This window comes from Somniosus microcephalus, chromosome 8, assembly GCF_052327205.1.
Source record: "Somniosus microcephalus isolate GS21.2 chromosome 8, FLI_Smic_1.0, whole genome shotgun sequence".
In the NCBI taxonomy this organism is placed as follows: Eukaryota; Metazoa; Chordata; class Chondrichthyes; order Squaliformes; family Somniosidae; genus Somniosus; species Somniosus microcephalus.
In genome coordinates this window covers 53865164-53886716 of record NC_140994.1, presented here as the reverse complement: position 1 = coordinate 53886716, position 21553 = coordinate 53865164, and the positions used below count along the sequence as shown (strand labels likewise).

The 21553-nt window shown below is 46.9% G+C and overlaps 1 protein-coding gene across 2 annotated transcripts in view; it reads right to left on the bottom strand.

The window, feature by feature from the left end:
- inpp5a (inositol polyphosphate-5-phosphatase A) overlaps nucleotides 1–20932 on the bottom strand; it is a 744031-nt gene extending 723099 nt beyond the window's left edge. For both annotated transcript variants that reach the window (XM_085994739.1, XM_085994738.1), the window contains exon 1: nucleotides 20448–20932. In XM_085994739.1, coding sequence (XP_085850865.1) covers nucleotides 20448–20522 — 75 coding nt within the window. In that variant the 5' untranslated portion in view covers nucleotides 20523–20932. The remainder of the gene's footprint in view (nucleotides 1–20447) is intronic.
- Between the last annotated feature and the right edge of the window lie 621 nt (nucleotides 20933–21553).

Below are 21553 nucleotides of genomic sequence, written 5' to 3'. Positions count from 1 at the left end.
ACGCCCGCAGGCTGGACCCGGCCAAGCTGGAGATCGCGCGGGCCGAGTTCGCCACAATGGAACAGTTCGGCATCATCCGCCACTCCAACAGCCCCTGGGCCTCCCCACTCCACATCGTCACCAAACCCGATGGGGGATGGCGCCCCTGCGGGGACTACCGGCGCCTAAACAACGCCACCACGCCGGATCGGTACCTCATACCGCACATTCAAGACTTCTCGGCTAGACTGGCCGGCTGCTCAGTCTTCTCCAAAGTCGACCTGCTGCACGGTTACCATCAGGTGCCAGTCCACCCCACGGACGTTCCCAAGACGGCCATAATCACCCCTTTTGGGCTATTCGAGTTCCTCCGAATGCCCTTCGGCCTCAAAAACGCTGCCCAGGCCTTCCAGCGGCTCATGGACTTGGTCCTCCGGGACCTGAAGTTCCTCTTTGTCTACCTGGATGACATCCTGGTAGCTAGTTCCTCCAAGCAGGAACACATCGAGCACCTCCGCACCCTGTTCCAGTGGCTCAGTGAGCACGGGCTCATCATCAGCCCAGCCAAGTGCCAATTCGGCCTCAGCAGGATCGAATTCCTCGGCCACTACATCACGCAGGACGGAGCCATTCCCCTGCCCGCCAAGGTGCAAGCCGTCCAGCAGTTCCCCCGGCCTACCACCATCAAAGGCCTCCAGGAGTTCTTGGGGATGATCAACTTCTACAACCGCTTCATTCCCGGAGCGGCCTCCCTCATGCGGCCCCTATACGAAGCCCTCTGGGGTAAGAAAGACAGAATGGCGATCGAGTGGTCGGCGGACATGTTGACCGCTTTCGACTCGACCAAAAAGGCGCTCGCTGACGCCACCATGCTCGCTCACCCTCAGCCCAACGCCAGGGTGGCCCTCACCACGGACGCCTCCGACCACGCGGTCGGCGCTGTGTATGAACGGTGGGTCGACAGGGCCTGGCAACCGCTGGCCTTTTTCAGCCGCCAACTGCGCCCCCCGGAGGCCAAATACAGCGCCTTTGACCACAAGCTCCTCGCACTGTACCTGGCAGCCCGCCATTTTAGATTTCTTCTGGAGGGCCGCCCCTTCACCGCGTTTGTCGACCACAAACCCCTGACATTCGCGATGGCGAAATCTGCGGACCCGTGGTCAGCCAGGCAACAACACCAGCTCGCCGCGGTGTCCGAATTCACCATGGACATCCGGCACGTCTCCGGTTGAGACAACGTGGTGGCCGACTGCCTATCCCGCCCCGCCGTCCACGGCGCCCACCTGGCAGTGGACTATGCTCAACTGGCAGCGGAGCAACGCACCGACCCCAATCTGCTCTCCGCGCCCACAACCCTCCCAGGGCTGCAACTGACCGACGTCGCCTGCGGCCCATCCGCCATCACAGTCAAATGTGACACCTCCTTGGCGCAACCCCGCCCCGTAGTCCCGGCGTCCTGGCGAAAACGGGTGTTCGACACCGTCCACGGCCTCTCACACCCCGGCACCCGCGCGTCCATTAGACTGGTGGCCAACCGATTTGTCTGGCGCGGCCTGCGCAAAGATGTGTGCGTCTGGGCCAGATCCTGCATAGCTTGCCAGCATGCCAAAATCCACCAACACGTCAAAGCCCCACTCGAGGAGTTCACCGTGCCAGAAAGAAGGTTCGACCACGTCCACATCGACCTCGTCGGCCCCCTGCCGCCATCACAAGGTCACACGCACCTGCTGACAATCGTGGACCGTACCACCCGCTGGCCCGAGGCCATTCCACTGACGTCCACCACCACCACCGACATCGCGAGGGCGTTCATCGGTACCTGATCGCTCAGTTCGGCGTCCCCTCCGACATGACGTCGGATAGAGGCCCGCAGTTCACCTCTGATCTGTGGGCCGCCATCGCCCGAAACCTCGGGGTGGCCGTTCACCGCACCACGGCTTACCACCCCCAAGCCAACGGACTGTGCGAGCGATTCCACAGGTCCATGAAGGTGTCCCTCCGTGCCAGCCTCGAGGACGAGGCTTGGATCGACCGCCTCCCGTGGGTGTTACTCGGCCTACGCTCCGCAGTCAAGGAAGACCTGCAAGCCTCGGCGGCGGAACTCGTGTACGGCCAGCCGCTGCGCGTACCCGGAGAGTTCCTACCCACCGCCACGACCCCCTGGTCGGCTGACCAGCAACGCCGCGCTTTCGCCAACCGAGCACAACAGTTCGCTCCGCTACCCACCGGCCAGCACGGCGAACCAGCAACCCGCGTACCACCTAGCCTGCACATCGCCAAATTTGTTTTCATGCGCCATGACGCCCACCGAGGACCTCTACGGCCCCCATACGACGGACCCTACAAGGTACTCCAGACGGGGAACAAGTTCTTCCTCCTCGAAGTGGGCAGCAGAACTGACAAGGTGTCGGTCGACCGGCTCAAGCTGGCGCACCTAGAGCCCGACGAACCCGTTCAAGTGGGCCAACCCCCACCGCGGGGCAGACCGCCTAAGAGCCCGACGCGTCCGACCGCCCCACTCCCGACACCAACCGCCAAGAGCCGTTCCGGCCGTGCCATCAAGCCACCATGCCGGTTCGTACACTCCCTACTAGCGGATTCTGGGGGGAGCTGTGTGGCGTACCGATCACAGAACGGACACAATCCGCTTTCCGGTCCGTAGACTATAAATCAGGCGTCATGCCTTTAAGAAGGATCACACCTTTAAGAAACTCGATCTGCAACATAGTTAAGCCCAGAGCGGGGGAGGAGCAGTCGAAGCTGTGCACTGATGAAAGAGAGTTGTACTTTGTGTAGTCTCCGACTCCCATTTTGTGTTCAGTATGCAGCCTCAACAATTAAACCTTTTCTGTTGAACCTCTCCGAGTTCAGTATTTTTTGCTAGGAGTACGTAGACTCCTACACTGGAATATTTAGTTCCCAAACTTGGCCACATGGCTACTAGATCAAACCTATTAATTTCTATCTGCGCTATTAATTCATCTATTTTGTTGCGAATGCTTCACGTGTTCAGATATAGTGCCTTTAGCTTTGACTTATTTCTATTTTTCCCTGATGTCACCTTAGTCACTGATCCCTTATTGGCCCAGAACTTGGTGTCGGGGCTTGCCGCGCGTGCAAGCCCCCGATGTGCACTTACCCGGCGCGCCGACATCTGAAACCTGGCCCGCAGTGGATTTCCTGTCAGTGGCCCGGTTCTGATGTCGGCGCGCTGTGCTAACCTGACCCAGCGGCGTAGTTAGTGCGATGTGCCGGCTGGGATCAGGTGAGCACTGTTCAGCCAATCAGGGGAGGGGAAACTTCATTCATAAGTTTGAGAGTAAGAACTGTCAAACTCATGAGAAGTACTGCACCCCAAAACACTACTTAAACTTTAAATAACATTTTAAAAAGCATTCCAATCATTAAATTAAGTATAAATAAGTTTAAAAAAATAATTTAAACAATAATTTTTTTTTGAAAAAAATAAATTTTTAATAAAAAGGGTCTAAAACTAAACTTACCTTATTGTAGATTCTTTAAAATAATAAACCTGTGGGAAAAAAAATTCTAAATTGCACTAAAACACCACTTACCTGTAAAAATAAATACTTACGTGTGCTTTTTACAAGCGTAAAGACCGGAGGCCTTTAGACATGCGCAAATCCCCCAAAACAGAGGAAATCCAAGACGCACGCGCTGCCCCCTACAGCGCACGCGCTAGCCTCTTCACCTCTTGGGTTAGAGGAGAGGAAATGCCGGTTTTCAGCGCATGCGCTGTGCATGCTGAAAACCGGCATTTCCTCCGGCCAGACACGTGAGTACCCCTTCCGTACTCACGCGTTTGGGGAGGAATTACTGCCCCATTACCTTTGTTACTCTCCCTGTCCCTTCCTGACCGACTCTGCTTATTTTTACCCAAAATTCTACTCTGCTCTATAGCCTTGAAATTTCTCTCGCTGCTTTTAAATTTACTCTTTCCTGAATCCTCCCACCTCCCCCCCCGCCCCCCCCCCCCAACCCCCACCAGCCCTTCATTAGTTTAAAGCCCTGTCTACTGCCCTAGTTATTCAGTTCGCCAGGACACTGGTCCCAGCCCGGTTTAAGTGGAGCCCGTCCCAACGGAACAGCTCCCTCTTTCCCCAGTACTGGTGCCAGTGCCCCATGAACTGAAACCCTTTCCTCCCACACCACTCTTTGAGCCATGCATTTAAACCTCTAATCTGTTTGACCCTATGCCAATTTGCACATGGCTCAGGTAACAATCCAGAGATTATTACCTTTGAGGTTCTGCTTTTTAATTTGGATCCTAGCTCCTCAAACTCCCTCAGCAGAACCTCATTCCTAGTTCTACCTATGTCGTTGGCTCCAGTGGACCGCGACAACTGGATCCTCCCCCTCCCACTCTAATTTCTCTTCCAGCCACGAGGAGATGTCTTCAAGCCTGGCACCAGACAGGCAACACAACCTTTGGAATTCTCGGTCGTGGCTGCAGAGAATAGTATCTATCCCCCTGACTACACTGTCCCCTACATTCCCTTTCACTTCCCCCCACTTGAATGGCCTCCTGCACCATGGTGCCATGGTCAGCTTGCTCATCCATCCTGCAGGCTTTTCCCTCATCCACACAGGCAGCGAGTACCTCATACCTGTTGGACAAGGGCAAAGGCTGAGCCTCCTCCAGCACTGCACCTGGGTTTCCCTCACCTGCCTGAGTTGCAGTCGCACCCTCCTGTCCCTGGCCACTAACCAGATCTGTACCATTACCTAACCTAAGGGGTGTGACTGCCTCCTAGATCAAAGTGTCCAGGTAACTCTCTCCATCCCTGATTCCCCACAATATCTGCACCTCAGGCTCCAGCTCAAAAACTCTGAGCTAAAGTTCCTGAAGATGCAGGCACTTACTGCAAACATGGTTGTGCAGGATCACAATGCTCTCCACAAACTCCCACATGCTGCAGTTGCAGCACACCACCTGCGCTGCCAGCCCTATATGACCTTGTTTTATTTAATTACATTTAATTAAATTTGTAATTAGATAACTTAGTTTACAGTGTAGTTTCTTGACCAATTACTTCATCTAGATTAAGTTATGTTACACCATCTTCTAAACTATGAAATCAGCATACAAAATGCTGTATGTTGCTGACATATGTGTTTTACACACACACTCTAATATATATATATATATATTTGAAATATATGTATATATGTGTAAATTAAAGCCACGGTAAACAACTTTATGAAGGTCAGATCTGTCACTACTGTACAACCGACTGTGAAATGAAGTCAAACTTTAGATGGATTGCAATTTGCACCCATAGGCTGCTTAGGCCATCCACATTAATTACAGGATCCCTGGCAATGAGACTGCGAGATTCTGCTTAAAGTGAAATAGGAGGAAAGCATGGAATGAAATCTGTGAGACCATCGCCACAGTGACACATCATATTAATATCACACTGCTGGTGGCACCAGCTTTGTGGTATGACACAACATAAACAGCCATTCTATACTGTTTTAAGCCAAACCATATTCCTCTGTTGCCACCTGATTGCGATGGTTTGGTCCATGCCTCTGTGCTTCAGATGCTTTCCATCAGAAACATAAATTGGGATAGCGCCTCCCGTTAGCGCCTCCGGGGGCGCTATGAACTTAGTGCCTGAGTGCAGCGATTTTTTAGTGCCACTTGCGAAATTGATCAGTCGTTTTACGGCTGCGCTAAACACTACCGCCATGATCTCTTGCACCCGCAGATCGTGACATCAGTCGAGCGTGCAACGCCCCGGTAGTGCCCCGGACCAGATATTGAGGGGAACGTTGGGAAGGGGCTGGGGGAGTGCTATTTAAAGGCGTGCACTTCCTGCCTTTTCTTGTCAGCAAAATTTTTGGTATACACAGGTTGAGAGGGAGAGAGACATCTGGAGAGATTTAACGCTGTCCTAAGGAGTTTTGGCCCTCAGCACCACTTTTGAGGTTCCTAAGCGCCAAGCTCTTTCCCTGGGCCTAACCATTAGTGCTTCCAACACAATGGGGGAGAAATTCAGTAGGTTGTGCCACCCATTAGCACCTTAAGAGGGCGCTAAGTGGGTCGCAAGCCAACTGGCGCCCGGGCGCGGCACTGCCCACGCCTCCCGCTAAATTCCGCGGGACGTTAGTGGTGGCACTAACCGTTAGTGCTGCGCTGCTGCCGATGACGTCATCGGTGTGCGCAGCGCCCCGCTGATGCCCCGGCCGCGATATTTGGCAGCGGCCCCTGATTTACCGCCGGACGCTATGTCCGACGGGTTCAGGGGGGCCTACCTGCGGCTGGGGAGGCGCAAATTAAAGGCGAGGTGCGGGGCGGCCATTTTTGTTGTTGGCCGCCTGCCAGCACCTGCCTGCACTCCCGTCCCTGGCCTCCTGAACACCCCCCCCCCCCGCGGAGTGCCGGCTGCGCTCCAAGAGCCCGACACTTCTCTTTGGTGCCGGGCTCTTTTGCCTGCACTCCCGATCCTCGGGGGCCCAGCTGGACCCCAGATCGTGCTGCACAAGGCCCCTCCCCTTTAAGAAGGGGAGGAAGGCCTGCAATACCGCAGCGCGATGTGCCGCAGCATGTGGCGCTGCGGCACGTTGCGCCACGATATTCACTCGCAGCGCCCCAAGAGGGATGCGGGGCGCCTCCAGTAACGCCGCGCTTCCCTTTGGGGCGCAACAACTCAATTTCCGGTGCGGGGGCGCAAATGTTTCCGGGGCGCTACTTTTAGCGCCCTGGCGAGGCTGGCGCCCCGAACGGGGCTATACTCAATTTCTCCCCCAATTGCTTTAGAGATCTCTCCAGGCCGAGATTCAAGGCTGCAGTAAGCAGGCTATGGCTGGCCAGCAAGATGGCCCCTCCCCTTTAAGAACTGAACAGCACCAGTCTGTCTGGTTTCCATGGTAATTGGCATCGCCTGAGCTTCAGTAGCATTCTGAGGTAGCGCCTCACTCCCCGACGTTTGCACCTTAAGAGAGGTGCGTAGCACCTGATTTAGCGCTCAAATCACCTCCAGGGGCGATAGAGGCGAGTTTTGAAGTCGGAGGCATTAATTAGCGCCGGGCGCTAAACTTTCCGCCCAGCTGATATTAGCGCCCCAAAATGAGCGATACCCAATTTTTCCCCTAAACAGTATACACAAACAAAATACAAGCCACAGATCACTAAATGGTAGAAAACTAACAACTATAGTAAACATGCTTAAACACTCATGAATTGGCCCTAGTACTACACAAACTTACTCTATTGGAGGAAGGGGGTGGGGGAGGGAATTTTCAGCTGCTATGAAAGATCCTTATATTTTTTCACACAAGAGTGTCATTTCTGCTGTGAGGAAATGCCATGATATGCCAAAAAAATGCTAGTACATTGTAATTATAGTGTATCTATTTATAGTCCGTGGGCAGAAATTGGAAATTATCCAGGTGCTTAGAAATGACTGTTAGTGATATCAGTGGATGATCATCCCTTTGTCTACTATCTTAGCAGAGGCTTTAACCCATTTAAAATAAACAGACAGGAGGTACCTCAGTAATGTTAACTGTCCACCCACTAATATTGAGAACAGAAATTTCTAGGCTATTGTGTATAACAAACCTTTAACAAAATGAGTATTTAAAATGACTGTGTCTGAAAAGACAAGCTGATAACCCATTTGAAATAATGGGCCGGATGTCGCTGTGAGCGGCAAACAAACGGCGCCGCTGTTCATTAGACTTGCAGTTGCCCACAGACTTTCTATGGGGTGCTGCACGACAAGTTGCTGTCAGCGAGAGATCGAAATGGCACAGCGCCCTCTACAGAGCATCTGGGACCTGTGTGAACAGGTCAAGCAACTGGGGATCTCCATAACCAATCAGATTGAAGAATCGTTAATAAGCAACACAGAGTCTGAACCAGGAAGTGTCAGTTAGAATAGTGAATTCAATGTCAAATCAGAAAGTGAAAGAAAGAGAAAGAAAGATTGTATTGAGAGAGAGAGAGAGAGAGAGATAAAAGAGACAGAAAGAAAAAGTAAAAAAAAGTGTATTTAATTTTTTTTTAAGTCGCCAACAACAATTGAAAGCTGAAAGAATGAAACTCCACATTCAGTTAATTTTCAGTGCCAGAGAGATTGTTTGACAATAATTAAGACTTATCATGCCATTAAAAGGGTACTTAGAATGGAATAGACAAGCCCTAACTTTTTGTGGCGAGTTTAGTCCATATCTACGACATCAGTACAGGGACTTCACGCCATTCGATACACTTGAATGGGGAGTCAGATGGCAAGATGCCTTTTTTGTGCAGCTTGTGCAGGAGCCACACATCTCGGACAGCAACTTCCAGATCTTCGCGTTTAACTACCCGTGTGCCCTTGACAGAAATTGCTGTCCAATTTGCGCATAAATAACAGTGAGCACTGTTAGATTCAACTCAAAAGAGGCCAATGCAACAGGATATTGTTAAAGTTCTGAACTCACAGATCATGCCCAGATATCCCATTATAAAGATTTCAGAATAAGAACAGGTCACTTTCTACATGCAGGACAAGTGCGAACGTTGACTTCTGGCACCCACCAGGCTATTCAGTCATTACTATTTCAATTTATATAATACGTTTGTTCACACGCAGGGTAAAAGAAGATAGATTAGGAAAGGTCATCCTCTGTGGTCATGTTAAACTCAATTTAGACTAACCCAATTTTGCATTTCCTGCCTTCTTGGTTTACTTTCGTACAGGGAAGTATTGCATCAGAAGTCGCTGTCATGCTCTGCGCATAAAGAAAACACTTTCACAACTTTTACATAATGTCTCACTAGGTTTCATACATTTCCAAAATCAGTAACACAACCACTTACATTCTTAGATTTTCTCAACCCCTCGATAGCACGAATTGCACTGCTCTCTCACCTCTCACATTAGATTGCCAGATTTGCCCAACACAAAAGCAAAAATGGGTTTCCTCCAGCCAAATGCTATTATTTAACCTGGTCACACACTCCCCATCTTCAAATAAAGATGCATCATGCGAGCCCACAGCACCCAAATCCCTAAAAGCACCTGCTAAGATTTACTGCTCTTGTGTTACCCTTTGAGCTGCGTGTTTATTAGATACCACATACAGCTCAACTTCAGTATTACAGATCAACAGGAGCAGTAACGTGGTTCTCACCAGGGGTTCACCACAATGAGGTTTTAGTTCCTTTCCTGACTAATAGAACTTCAGCCAAGACCAGTTTGTTACAGAAACAAATGTGTAATAAAGGGACATCATTTCTCTCTACCGACGGGATGGGGAGAACAATTTGTTGGAAAGAGTTTCTGCTATGTTCTTTCATACTGTCAGTCCACAGGTTATTTATCTTTCTCAAGCTCTTTGCAGAATATTTCTATTTGTTTAACCTCGGATATCACCTTTAAACCACATCCACCTGCATAACATCACCTGCCTCTGCTCCTCCCTGAGCCCATCTACCATTGAAACTTTCATCCATCTATCGCCTGAGATTTAATTACTCCAATTCTCCTGGCTGGTCTCTCATCCTCCACCCTGTGTAAATTTCTGCTCAAAAACAACAACAACTTGTATTTATATAGCGCCTTTAATGTAGTAAAACATCCCAAGGCACTTTACAAGAGTGTTATAAGATAAAAATGTGACACCGAGCCACATAAGGAGAGATTAGGGCAGATGACCAAAAGCTTGGTCAAAGAGGTAGGTTTTAAGGAGTGTCTTAAAGGAGGAAAGAGAGGTAGAGAGGCGGAGAGGTTTAGGGAGGGAATTCCAGAGTGCCTAGGCAGCTGAAGGCACGGCCGCCAATAGTTGAGTGATTATAATCAGGGATGTTCAAGAGGGCAGAATTAGAGGAGCGCAGATATCTCGGAGGGTTGTGGGGCTGGAGGCGATTACAGAGATAGGGAGGGGCGAGGCCATGGAGGGGTTTGAAAAGGATGAGAATTTTGAAATCGAGGTGTTGCTTAACTGGAAGCCAATGTAGGTCAGCAAGCACAGAGGTGATGGGTGAACGGGGCTTGGTGCGAGTTAGGACACAAGGCAGGTCATCCAAAACTCTGCTGCCCATATGCTATATCCTGTACCATGTTCTGTTCACTCATCACCCTTGTCCTTGTTGACCTACATTGCCTCCCTGTCCCCCAAAACCTAAAAATTAAAATTTTTATCCTTGTGTTTCAAACTCCCGTTGTCTCTTCCCTCTCTATCTCTACCTCCTCCAGCACTACAATCCCCTCCCATCCAAACTCCCCATGCATCTGACTCCCCTCTCTTGTGCATTCCCCCTCTCTTCAGCCCACCACTGGCAGCCGTGACTTTAGCTACCGAGGCCCTGTCCTTTGGAATTCCTTCCCTAAAGCCCTCTGCCTCTCCAACTCACTCTTCTCTTTTAAGATCCTCCTTAAAATCCACCTCTTTAATTATCTTTTGATCACCCTCCCATTATTGCCTTCTTCGGCTCAACATTAATTTTTTCCTTTCACCTCCAAGAAAGGTCTTGGGACTTTTTTCCTATGTTATAAAGAAAAGGAAGACTTGCATTTATGTAGCACCTTTCACAACCTCAGGACATCTCAGAGCACTTTACAGTCAATGAAGTACTTTTGAAGTGTAGTCACTGTTGTAAATATAGGAAACACGGCAGCCAATTTGCGCACAGCAAGCTCTCACAAACAGCAATGTGGTAATGACCAGATAATCTGTTTCTCGTGATGTTGATTGAGGGATAAATATTGGCCAGGACACCAGGGACACCGCTGCTCCTCTTCAAAATAGTGCCGTGGGATCTTTTATGTCCACCTGAGAGAGCAGACGAGGCCCTTGGTTTAATGTCTCAGCTGAAAGACGGCACCTCCGACAGTGCAACGCTCCCTCAGTACTGCACTGGAGTGTCAGCCTAGATTTTTGTGCTCAAGTCTCTGGAGTGGGACTTGAACCCACAACCTTCTGACTCAGAGGTGAGTGTGCTACCAGCCAAGTCACAGCTGATTAAAGACGTTATATCAATGCAAGTTGTTGGTGAAGTCCAACCCCCAGCAGCAGTATTATACACTATCCCATGTAAACATGTGCTATTTCTTTTGTGTTCCTCTTTTTATCCCCACCCATTATCTCCCCTGGCCTCGCACCCCCTCCCCTGTCCTGAAGGTGTTGATTCCACCAGTGCAGTACTGAGGGAACGCTGCACTGTCAAAGATTCCATGGCACTATCCCATAGTAACTGGCATCTGTGGAAATGTATCCTAGTAAAGAAAAAAAGAAAGACTTGCATTTATATAGCAACTTTCATGTCCTCAGGACGCCCCAAAGCACAGTGCAGTCACTGTTATAATGTAGGAAACACAAGAGTCAATTTGCACACAGCAAGGTCCCACAAACAGCAACGTGATAAATGACCAAATCGTCTTTTTTTTTAGGTGTTGGTTGAGGAATAAATATTGGCCAGGACACCAGGAAGAATTCCCTTGCTATTGTTTGAAATAGTGCCATGGGATCTTTTACGTCCACCTATGAGGGCAGCCGGGGCCTTGGTTTAACGTCTTATCCAAAAGACGACACTCACTCAATACTGCACTGGGGTGTCAGTCTAGATTTTTGCTGACGTCCCTGGACCAACAACCTTCTGAATCAGAGGCGAGAGCGCTACCAACTCAGCCACGGCTGACACAAACTGCCACTGTAGTAAGTACTGTAGAATGTGACATACTTATCTAATGCATTTGTTGCGAAAATTCTTGTATGGAACATGTCTCCAAGGAACCATTATCAAATCGAAGTGAGATCTTGCTGTTATCACTTGGCACTTATTGTCATTTTACTGCTTGGTAGACAAAGAGGGACTTGAACAGGACTCTGAGGATCGCTGTATATAATTATCGATGCAGGAAGGTATAGTTAACAGCTACCCACAGCAGCGCTACACTCTTTCAGTTTGCTTCCAAATAGCATGAGCAAACTCCTACAGCAGCATATGGTACAAAGATCAGTACATTCTTATGGGGATTTTACATTCCAACCTACTAATTACAGTTCCGTTTAAAGTTTGAACAATGGTATATTTCTGAATATACCATATAGTTAAAATATAATTAATTTTGTTGGAAGTTCTGATGAAGGATTTCTACCCAGTGTTAAACTATCTTTTCTTGTTGCAGATGCTGGTGGACCTGACGTGGACTTCCAGCGTCTTCCGCTTTTATTTCAATATTTTTTGCCCTGTCTTTAATCAATTGTCTGCTCCTTCCTTTGGTCTCCTTACACTTCCTGATTGAGTGGGCTCCTAGGCCTCTCCTATTACAATTCATGGGCTGGCTGACTGTTATGAAGTGTAATGTGTTCTCTAATTTCCTTCCCTCATTGTGGGGAATCACTTGGCCTATGCACTGCACCTCCCCATGACAGCAGGGTTCAAAATGAGAGCTCGCTGTGCAGAGAAATGCCATGACCCATGACCCTGTAACTGCATGCCAATGTGTCAATGTACTGTGCCACCTGGTGACGAAACTAGAAAGAAAAGAAATAACTTGCAATTACGTAGCTTTTCATGGCCTCAGGATGTCCCACAGCGTTTCACAGCCAACAAAGTACATTTGAAGTGTAGTCACTGTTGCAATGTAGGGAAACACAGCAGCCAATTTGTGCACAGCAAGGTCCCACAAACAGCAATGAGATAAATAACCAGATAATATGTTTTAGTGGTGTTACTTAAGGGATAAATCTTGGCCAGGACACCAGAAGAACTCCCCTGCCCTTTTCCGAATTGTACCATATGATCCTTTACATCCACCCGAGAGGGTAGACAGGGTTGTGGTTTAATGACTAAATGAAAACACAGCACCTCTGACACTGCAGCACTCCCTCAGTACTGCAATAAAGTGTGAGCCTAGATTATGTCCTCAAGTGTCTGGAGTGGGGCTTGAAGCCTCAACCTTCTGACTTAGACGCAAGAGTGTTACCATTGAGCCAAGGCTGAATACATCGCAACTTGGGTTACTCTGCTCCACTACAGCAACCATTTAAAAATGGTGCATTTAGACTACTGCATTGAACCATGCACTGAGTTCATGCAAGTAATGGTAGAGTTTCAACACCCAGTGAACCAAATATCTTTAAACTTACTGTTACATTTGGAATATCAGTCTCTTAATTCTCTGAAGGTTGTCAATTGGTATGTATATTAAAAACACACATCTGAAACCTGTTCATCAAAACTGTATTTACAAAAGGAAGTTTAAACAATTTTCCTAAAGCTGCTTAGAAAACAAAGGGCTTATGGAAAGTGCACTTGGCGCTAGTCCTTCCACGTAATGCCCCGTACTGCAGTAACCAATTTACTTGGGTAATGCTTGTCACTGAAACATCATTGTCTCTTCCAGTTCGCCACACTAAATTTGTTGTGGTTTTAGCACCAAAGTAGGTCAGTGATATTTGGAAGTGATTATCCTTATCTGGTATGTAGCACCTGAATAAATAAATTTATGAATAGATAACAATCCAGGTGGATTTTCCTGCTGTGTCTCCAAAACTGTGCAATTTATTTACTATTTTTCTCAAACATAGGTTGTACAGGTATAGTAGAATGCCATATCACCCAAGTACACCGTAACATACAGTGGGATCAACATTTTTTGATAATTTGAGTACAATCAACCCGTATATTACACTATGGAGTACAACTCACACTGCAACCTATGCTGCTAGTAGGTCTATTTGACGAATACCAGTGTTGGATAATCATCCTGTTGCAACAGTCAAGATATATGTGCAATTTTCATTACTAATCCAATTTTCACCAGTTGCATGCATCTATATTGATGAGCTATATATATGAGTATGAGAAACGATTACAAATACACCAGAATCTCTGCATCACCTGACTTTGGGTGCTATTCAGTAGCAGATTATATGGCATAAAATACATTATTGAAAGGAAGTTTATATGTTTTTTCTGTTAAAAAAAGGAAGAGATAAGCAAAGTGTTTCACATAAGGGATCATTGCATACTACACAGCATTGCAGTAAGAGGGCCCCATGCTTTGGAAATGTATTAGTCTAACAGAGCAGCAAGTATTATTTTGTTCTTTACAATGCATACACTGCAATTCAATTACCTATATTTTTTCTAGGTGCAGTTCAGACATACAGGCCAGATTTTCATTGAGGAGTCAGGTAGGAGGCCGAACTACAACTTTCGGGGTTGTAGTCCCGCCTCCATCGAGTTCTAGCCAACCCACGCGATTTTGACTTGATTGATCTTGTTGAGCCCGCCCAGCGGGCTCAGCAGGCCAATTAAGGGCCACCCAGCAATAGGTGATGTCACAGATTGATATTTCATCTGTCAAGACCTTTTGACAGATGAAATATCAGCGTTTCACAGCTGTTTGAAGCTGTCAAACACTGACAATCTGTATTCTAAGTTAATTCCTTCTTCTCAGGATGATTTAGAGATCTCCCAGGAACAGAAAGCTGAATGCTGGAACTTTTGACGGCTCGCAGCCATACTGCTTTCTGTGCCGGTGAAATGAGGGACTCCCGAGACCTGAAGGAAGAAAGGCTGTAAAGGTAAGTAAAGGTATGCAAAACTTCTTTAAACACTTTACACACACCAAACACACTTACCTTTGCACTCATGCACCCATCACTCACCTGAACACCGGACATCTTGACCCCTCCAAGCCCTTCATCCCGACGGTCCGCCTCCTCTAACTTGGCGTGGTTTGGAGCCGTCGGGAATCCCACACTTCAACATTAAAAATAGGGATTAGGCTAAAAACTGCCTGTTTACTACCTGTTAATAGGCAGTTAATTGGCACTAATCCCCTTCCCGCCTCGGGGAGGCGGGTCTCAGTGCGGGGCGGGTACCCAATACAATACAATACAATAATACAATACAAATCGCTTTATTGGCATGATAAGGTACATCTTATGTTGCCAAAGCATCAAAATACATTTATGGTTGAACACATAAACGCGGTTCCATTCATACAGTGTATAAACAGGTATATCCCTGAGTTTATAAATATACATTCGCCTTGTTTATATATACTCTTGTCTTAGTTTACTGGTTGTCCCTCTGTTCATGGCAAGCTGTAACATAGTGTGCCGCCAGTGTTACACAGCTTCTCTCCTCCCCCAGTAGGAATGGGAGTTTTTGGTTGTCAGTCAGATTTCTGAATTCAGGGCATATTTGTGAGAATTTTTGGTAGAAATTCTCTCTGATGCCCTGATATTTTCCACAGGCTGTGAGGAAGTGCATCTCTGTCTCAACTACTCCCTGACTGCAGTGAGAGCATATCCTGTCTTCTCTTGGCAGCCTGGTCTGCCTATGTCTGCCTTTTTCGATCGCGAGGCTATGTTTGCTAAGTCTGTACCTTGTCAAGGTTCTTCTCAGTTTGTTATCCTTTACCATGGTCAGGTAATCAGCTATGTTGTATTGTCTGTTTAGGGCCAAGTAGCAATTGAGTTTGCTTTGGGTTTTTGAAACTGGCATGGAGGCGGGTTGAGGGCGGGATGGGTTCAGGACCCCCGATTTCGGGATTTTAACCCCCCACACGCCTCCAATCCCGCCTCCATGGCCCAATGAATATCCTGCCCATCGTATTTTTTTATTTTTAAACAACAGTCTCACCTCCTGACTCCCCAAAGCTTTTCCACCATCTACAAAGCACATGTCAGGGGTGTGATGGAATACTCTCCATTTGCCTGGATGAGTGCAGCTCCAAGAACACTTAAGAAGCTCGACACCATCCAGGACAAAGCAGCCTGCTTGATTGGCACCCCATCCACCACCTTAAACATTCATTCCCTCCACCACCGGCATACTGTGGCTGCAGTGTGCACCATCTACAAGATGCACTGCAGCAACTCGCCAAGGCTTCTTCGGCAGCACCTCCCAAACCCGCGATCTCTTCCACCTAGAAGGACAAAGGGAGCAGGTGCATGGGAACACTACCACCTCCAAGTTCCCCTCCAAGTCACACACCATCCTGACTTGAAAGTATATATCGCCGTTCCTTCATCGTCACTGGGTCAAAATCCTGAAACTCCCTCCCTAAGAGCACTGTGGGAGTACCTTCACCACACGGACTGCAGCAGTTCAAGAAAGCAGCTCAGCACCACCTTCTCAAGGGCAATTAGGGATGGGCAATAAATGCTGGCCTTGCCAGCGACGCCCACATCCCATGAATGAATTTTTAAAAAGTTAAATGTTGTGCATTTATTCAGCATGATTTCCAATGTCTTTTCTTGCTGTGTGCATCACCAAATCTCTACTTAAAAAAATGGGCAACAACCACATAACTCAAACCCAAGCGCTGCTCAGTGAAGTCACAAGTGTCCGCAAAAAAATGAACTGAATTCTTAGAAGTGCTTGCGCAAAAGAACAGCTGTTTCACCTGAAAAATTCAGCATGCCAGAGGCAAGCTGGTGCAGAGGCCTTGGGATTTGAACTCGAACCAAGAATGACAGATGCAATCAAGAAAGACAGAAAGAAAGAACTTTCATTTACATAACACCTTTCATGACCTCAAACCATCCCAAAGTACTATTCGCTCAGTTAAATATTTTTTGAAATGTCGTCACTGTTGTAATGTTGGAAATACGGCAGCAAACTTGCACACAGCAAGGTCCCACAAAGAGCGATGAGATAATGACCAGATAATCTGTTTTAGTGAGGTCGGTTGAGGGATAAATATTGACCAGCACACCGGGAAGAACTCCCCTGCTCTTCTTCAAATAATGTCATGGGATCTTTATGTCTACTTGGGAGGGTAGACGGGCTCTTGGTTTAAGATCACATCTGAAAGGTGGTACCTCCAACAGTGCTACACTGGAGTGTCAGTCTAGATTACATGCTCAAGTCTCTGAAGCGGGACTTGAACCCACAACCTTCTGACTCAGAGGCAACAGTGCCACCACTGAGCCAAGGCTGATGAATATGGCTTCTGCCAGGAAGACTCTTGTACAACAATGACTACATATTTAGAAACAGCCAAAAAAACTGAAGGCAGTTCCAACAAAACTAAGTTATGGAAATTGGCTTCCTGAACTAACCAAAAACCACCAACATAAACATTAATCATATTGACAAAATAGTTAATCCCAATTGTATTATTTGTATCTAACAGAGTGTCACTGGCTCAAATATGACTCGATCATCAAAGAAAACTTCAAAAAAGTTTTGAAATAATCACTGACGAACTGTAGCTCTCTGATATACTACCACTTGATTGATGTGGCATGAAATGATGCTGCCGTACTACAGTGTAGCAAGGAGCTCGCCCCCACAGTACCACAATTAAAGACCAAACTGGATCAATATCACAAGTTGTCGTCCCAAACATACTAGATTCACACCAAAAATGTTGCACGGAAAATTCTTGTTCAAGCTTTTCTACGGATATTTTCAATGTTTTTTTTTACAGTCAGTGAAATTATTTTGCTTTGTCCAATTAGTCAGGATTAACGCAGAATATATTCTCTCTTCGATCTAGCTCTCATATTGTGCTTTAGATATTTAGGTGATCTATTTATTTATATATAATTTTACTATGGGTTTTATACATTTTTGGGGAGGGAAGGCAAGCATCACAGGTCTATATGCATGTTGGGTGTCTGAAATGTGGCAGAGTTACTTCCTCTTACTGATAACACCACTGACAACCTTGCAGTTGCTTAAGGACACTAAATCGTGCACCATTTATCACAAATGCTTCAGATAACCTACTTTAAAATTGTTGTTCCGGGATCAGTCTCATTCATAACAGTAACAGTTTCATAGAGCAAAGCATCAGAATGCTCATTCTTGATTTTGAAATCCTGACATTTAAGTATTAAGTGACTATATCAAAGTTACTATTAATATGAAGGAAATGTTTTTTAGATTAAGTTTTTCAGCTGTAGAATCACTTTAGATAATCAAATTGGACTGAGGGTAGTATTTGAATATGCATTTCATGTGCACTCATTCCATTACCAGGGAAATTGGATTCATTAATTCATTATATTATCAAGCTTTGATACTACAGAATAGAGCGATGTTTTCAAAGAAATATGCACATCGCAGCCAGAACAGTAAATACTTATTGTATATAACAGAAGTTATAACATAGGGAACCTATAGGGAGCTCCACTGGATGAGTTTGAAGAGCAGTAAACTGTTTAGGAGACCTTTCTCCACACCTGGTTCAGTCACTATTACATTTAGTAAGGGGAAGTCTGAACATTTAAATCCTCAGGAATGCAGGATTTTTGGCAGGTTGAGTCTGTTATGGTACCGTAGAAGAAAAACATTTCCTGCAGATTTTTTTTTACATGATTAATTTTAACAAGAAGTGTTACTGTACAGAAATCCATCTCTTTCCCACCTTTTCAAAGCTAATTCACCCAACTGTTATCCTTTCCTAATTATTGCGGCATATAATTGGCAACGGGTAAACAATCAACTGAATAATGCTTGTGGTACGACTGAATGTTGAGATAAGCTCCTCCTTGTTAGGTAATCATGCTTTAAAATATAGAATTCTGAATCGTTCCACAAAAAGAAAGATTTGCCGTTATATAGCGTCTTATTATCACATCGCTCTGAAACATGTCAATGCTCTTCACACACAACTAATTAATTTTGGAAGTGCTGGCAAGTAGCCATTCTTGCACACAGCAAGATCCCACAAGTGGCAATAGGCGGAATAACCAATGAACCTATTTTTAGTGCTGCTACTTCAACATCCATCTGAATATACAGAGGGGGCCTCAATTTAATGTCTCATCAGAGTGACAGCACCTCAGACATTGCTGCGTTCCCTCTAGTGCAGTGGAATGTCAGCCCTGATTATGTGCCCAATGCCGACAGGGTCTTCAAACAGACCATCTGCTAGCTCAGAGGATTGAGTACTATCAACTAAGCCAAGTAGACATAACAACCCCAAAGTTACTTCAGTGTTCCTTATGTCATTATATAGTTGATTTGGTCCCGCTTTTCTGCTCTGAATGCAGAATATCAGAACAAAGTGATGTGTAAGCTCCTCCAAAGAGTGTCACCATCCCACTTACTATAAAAACACAGTCCTTGCCCAATTATTCACTTTTCCTACTGGAGTGTTCTAACCCCGGATAAATAGGACTAAAAATAAAAACAGAAAATGCTGGAAACATTCAGTGGAGAGAGAAACAGTTAAAGTTTCAGGTCGATGACCTTCCGTAGAAACCCTAAGTTCATGACCTGACACGTTGAACCCTGTGTTTCCCTCTCCACAGATGCTGCCTGACCTGCTGAGTGTTTCCAGCATTTTAACTGTTTTTATTTCAGATTTCCAGCGTCTGCAGTATTTTGCTTTTTTGACAATTGGGATTAATCCTGTCAAGTGCTGAGAACTTCTCAAAATCCACTTTTCTTTTCACACAAGAGTCTCTGCAGATCATTCATTGTGCATTTTTACCAAGGCAAGCCAGAAAACAGAACTCCAGAAAGGTACAGACACATTTTAATGAGGTTATTTCTCCGAATTAAAAATCTGAATTACATTTCAGATTTCGGTGTAACTTGCAAAGGGTTTCAAGGGGATTGCGGTAACTGGGTTAAGTCCCCCTGCAATGTTGATGGACTCCTACTACTTTAAACACCGGAAAAAACTACTCGCTGGCGGGGCGCTCACTCCTGAGGACAGGGGGTGTGGGATTAATTAGAATCACAGCACAGAAGGAGGCCCTTCGGCTCTTTGAGTGAGCTACTCATTGAGTCCCTGCTCTTTCCCTGTGGCCCTGCAATCCTCCCCTTCTCGGTGACTGGGGGAAGACTCTGGGAGCAGGATGGGCAGCTCCTGGCGAGTAGCCAGGGGAGAGCCTCGGGGAGGGTGCTGTTCCAGGCAGCCGGGCTGTCAGTCTGCACTCAGCCGCTGTGATACCCATCGGAAGGGGAAATCTCGCCCTCCTCCCGGCCCTGACCTGGATCAAAGTGGAAGATCATTCTGCACTGGCCACGGGTTGGTAGGAATACAATTCGGTCTTTCTCCCAAGTGCCATGCCTAAAGTAGGCTGAGTGCATCGCCGTGAAAGAGATGGGACCATTTCTTGACAATCTACAAGTGCACATTATACCAAAGTCTTTGTGCTTCCCGGACTTTATAACCTGGCAGTGACGCCGGTCCAACCATCGCCGTGACAAGGCGACGCATTACTTGGTTGTCTCTGCGACTGAAACACTCCGACTGGTGGTGGGGAGAGGAGAGAGGTGACCGAGGCACAGTCCGACCTCCGGCTCCTGATTCCGGGGCACAAGTGCAGGAGAGAGAGCCCGCCAGCTTGCGATCCGTAACAACAACAGCAACAACGAACCCCTAGGCCTGATAGGATACAGTGTATCGAATCAATAGGGCTACAGTATCCAGCCTTAGAGAGGGGAGGGAGAGAAAGAGCCACCAGAAACAGCCAGCCAACCCCCTTCCCAGCCCACTCTTTAAAAAAACAAGAGGCAGACTTACATCTTCAAACAGGGATCCGACGTTGGCTGTTATCAGCAACACTCCCGTGCCCTGTGCTGGCGTCTTCACCGCCATAATCTGCAGATCTGAGCACACCTTGTTTATTATCAGTAAAATAAAAAGGGGGCTGTCAGAGGCTCGCAAACTGCCGGCTGCTCTCTGCACTGTATTATCCCGTGCTCACGCCGCGGTCTCTCCTGCTTCATTCATTCACAGCGCTTCCCTCTCCCTCTCTCTCTCTCTCTCTGTCTGTCTCTGTGTCTCTTCACTTCTCCGCGGGGCTGGCGCTGGCTCTGGGCTCGCTCATTCTCAGCTTCTCCCCAGGAACACGAAACTTTCTCCTCCTCCCTCTCCTCCTCGGCTTCTTTTAACACAAGGAGATCACTCTGTTTCCAAACATTTCAGTCTCCCTGTGATCTTTGCCTCTGCCTTTTTTTTTCCGGGCAATCTGTCGCCCAGGAAACATTGCGTGAAATTGACTCGTAAGGCAGGAATATTTTTTTTAAAAACTGTCCTGACGTCAGTTACCAAGATGAAAAAGATCTCGCTCTTAAAAGGGCAATGCCTCTGCTGGAAGTGGGGCCCGGCGCCAAGTCTCCCCCCGCCAAAAAAACAATTGTTATCGATTAGCTGGATGGGGGGGGGGGGGCGGAGATTTAAAATGAATACAAGTCGGTGAAAGCAAATAAACAATTACAATAAAAGATGCGCATTAATAAAGGCGAATGTATTGTTGCACAAAGGATTATTCGATGCAAAGGTTTTTACTTCAAGTTCGTTCGCCTTTTATTTTGCATGTTAAAAGTTTCTCTCCAAATAGGAAAAGTTTATTGCTACGTGCAGTGGACCGGGAAATCTAAACGCTTCATTTGTAGGACGAGCTCGTGAATCAACAGAGGCTGCTGAGTGAAACAGGGACCCCAGCTCTCAGTCAGGTATCACCCCGCTGTATATTCAGGCTGTTTAATGTGCTTCAGCTGTCAAATTCTTCGATAGCAAAATACTGCAGATGTTTGATACTTCAGTTTGACAACAACCAGTCGATCAGTTTATGCTTGGGATTTCATTTAACGACTTGCATTCAAAAGTGTCATTTATTTTCAATT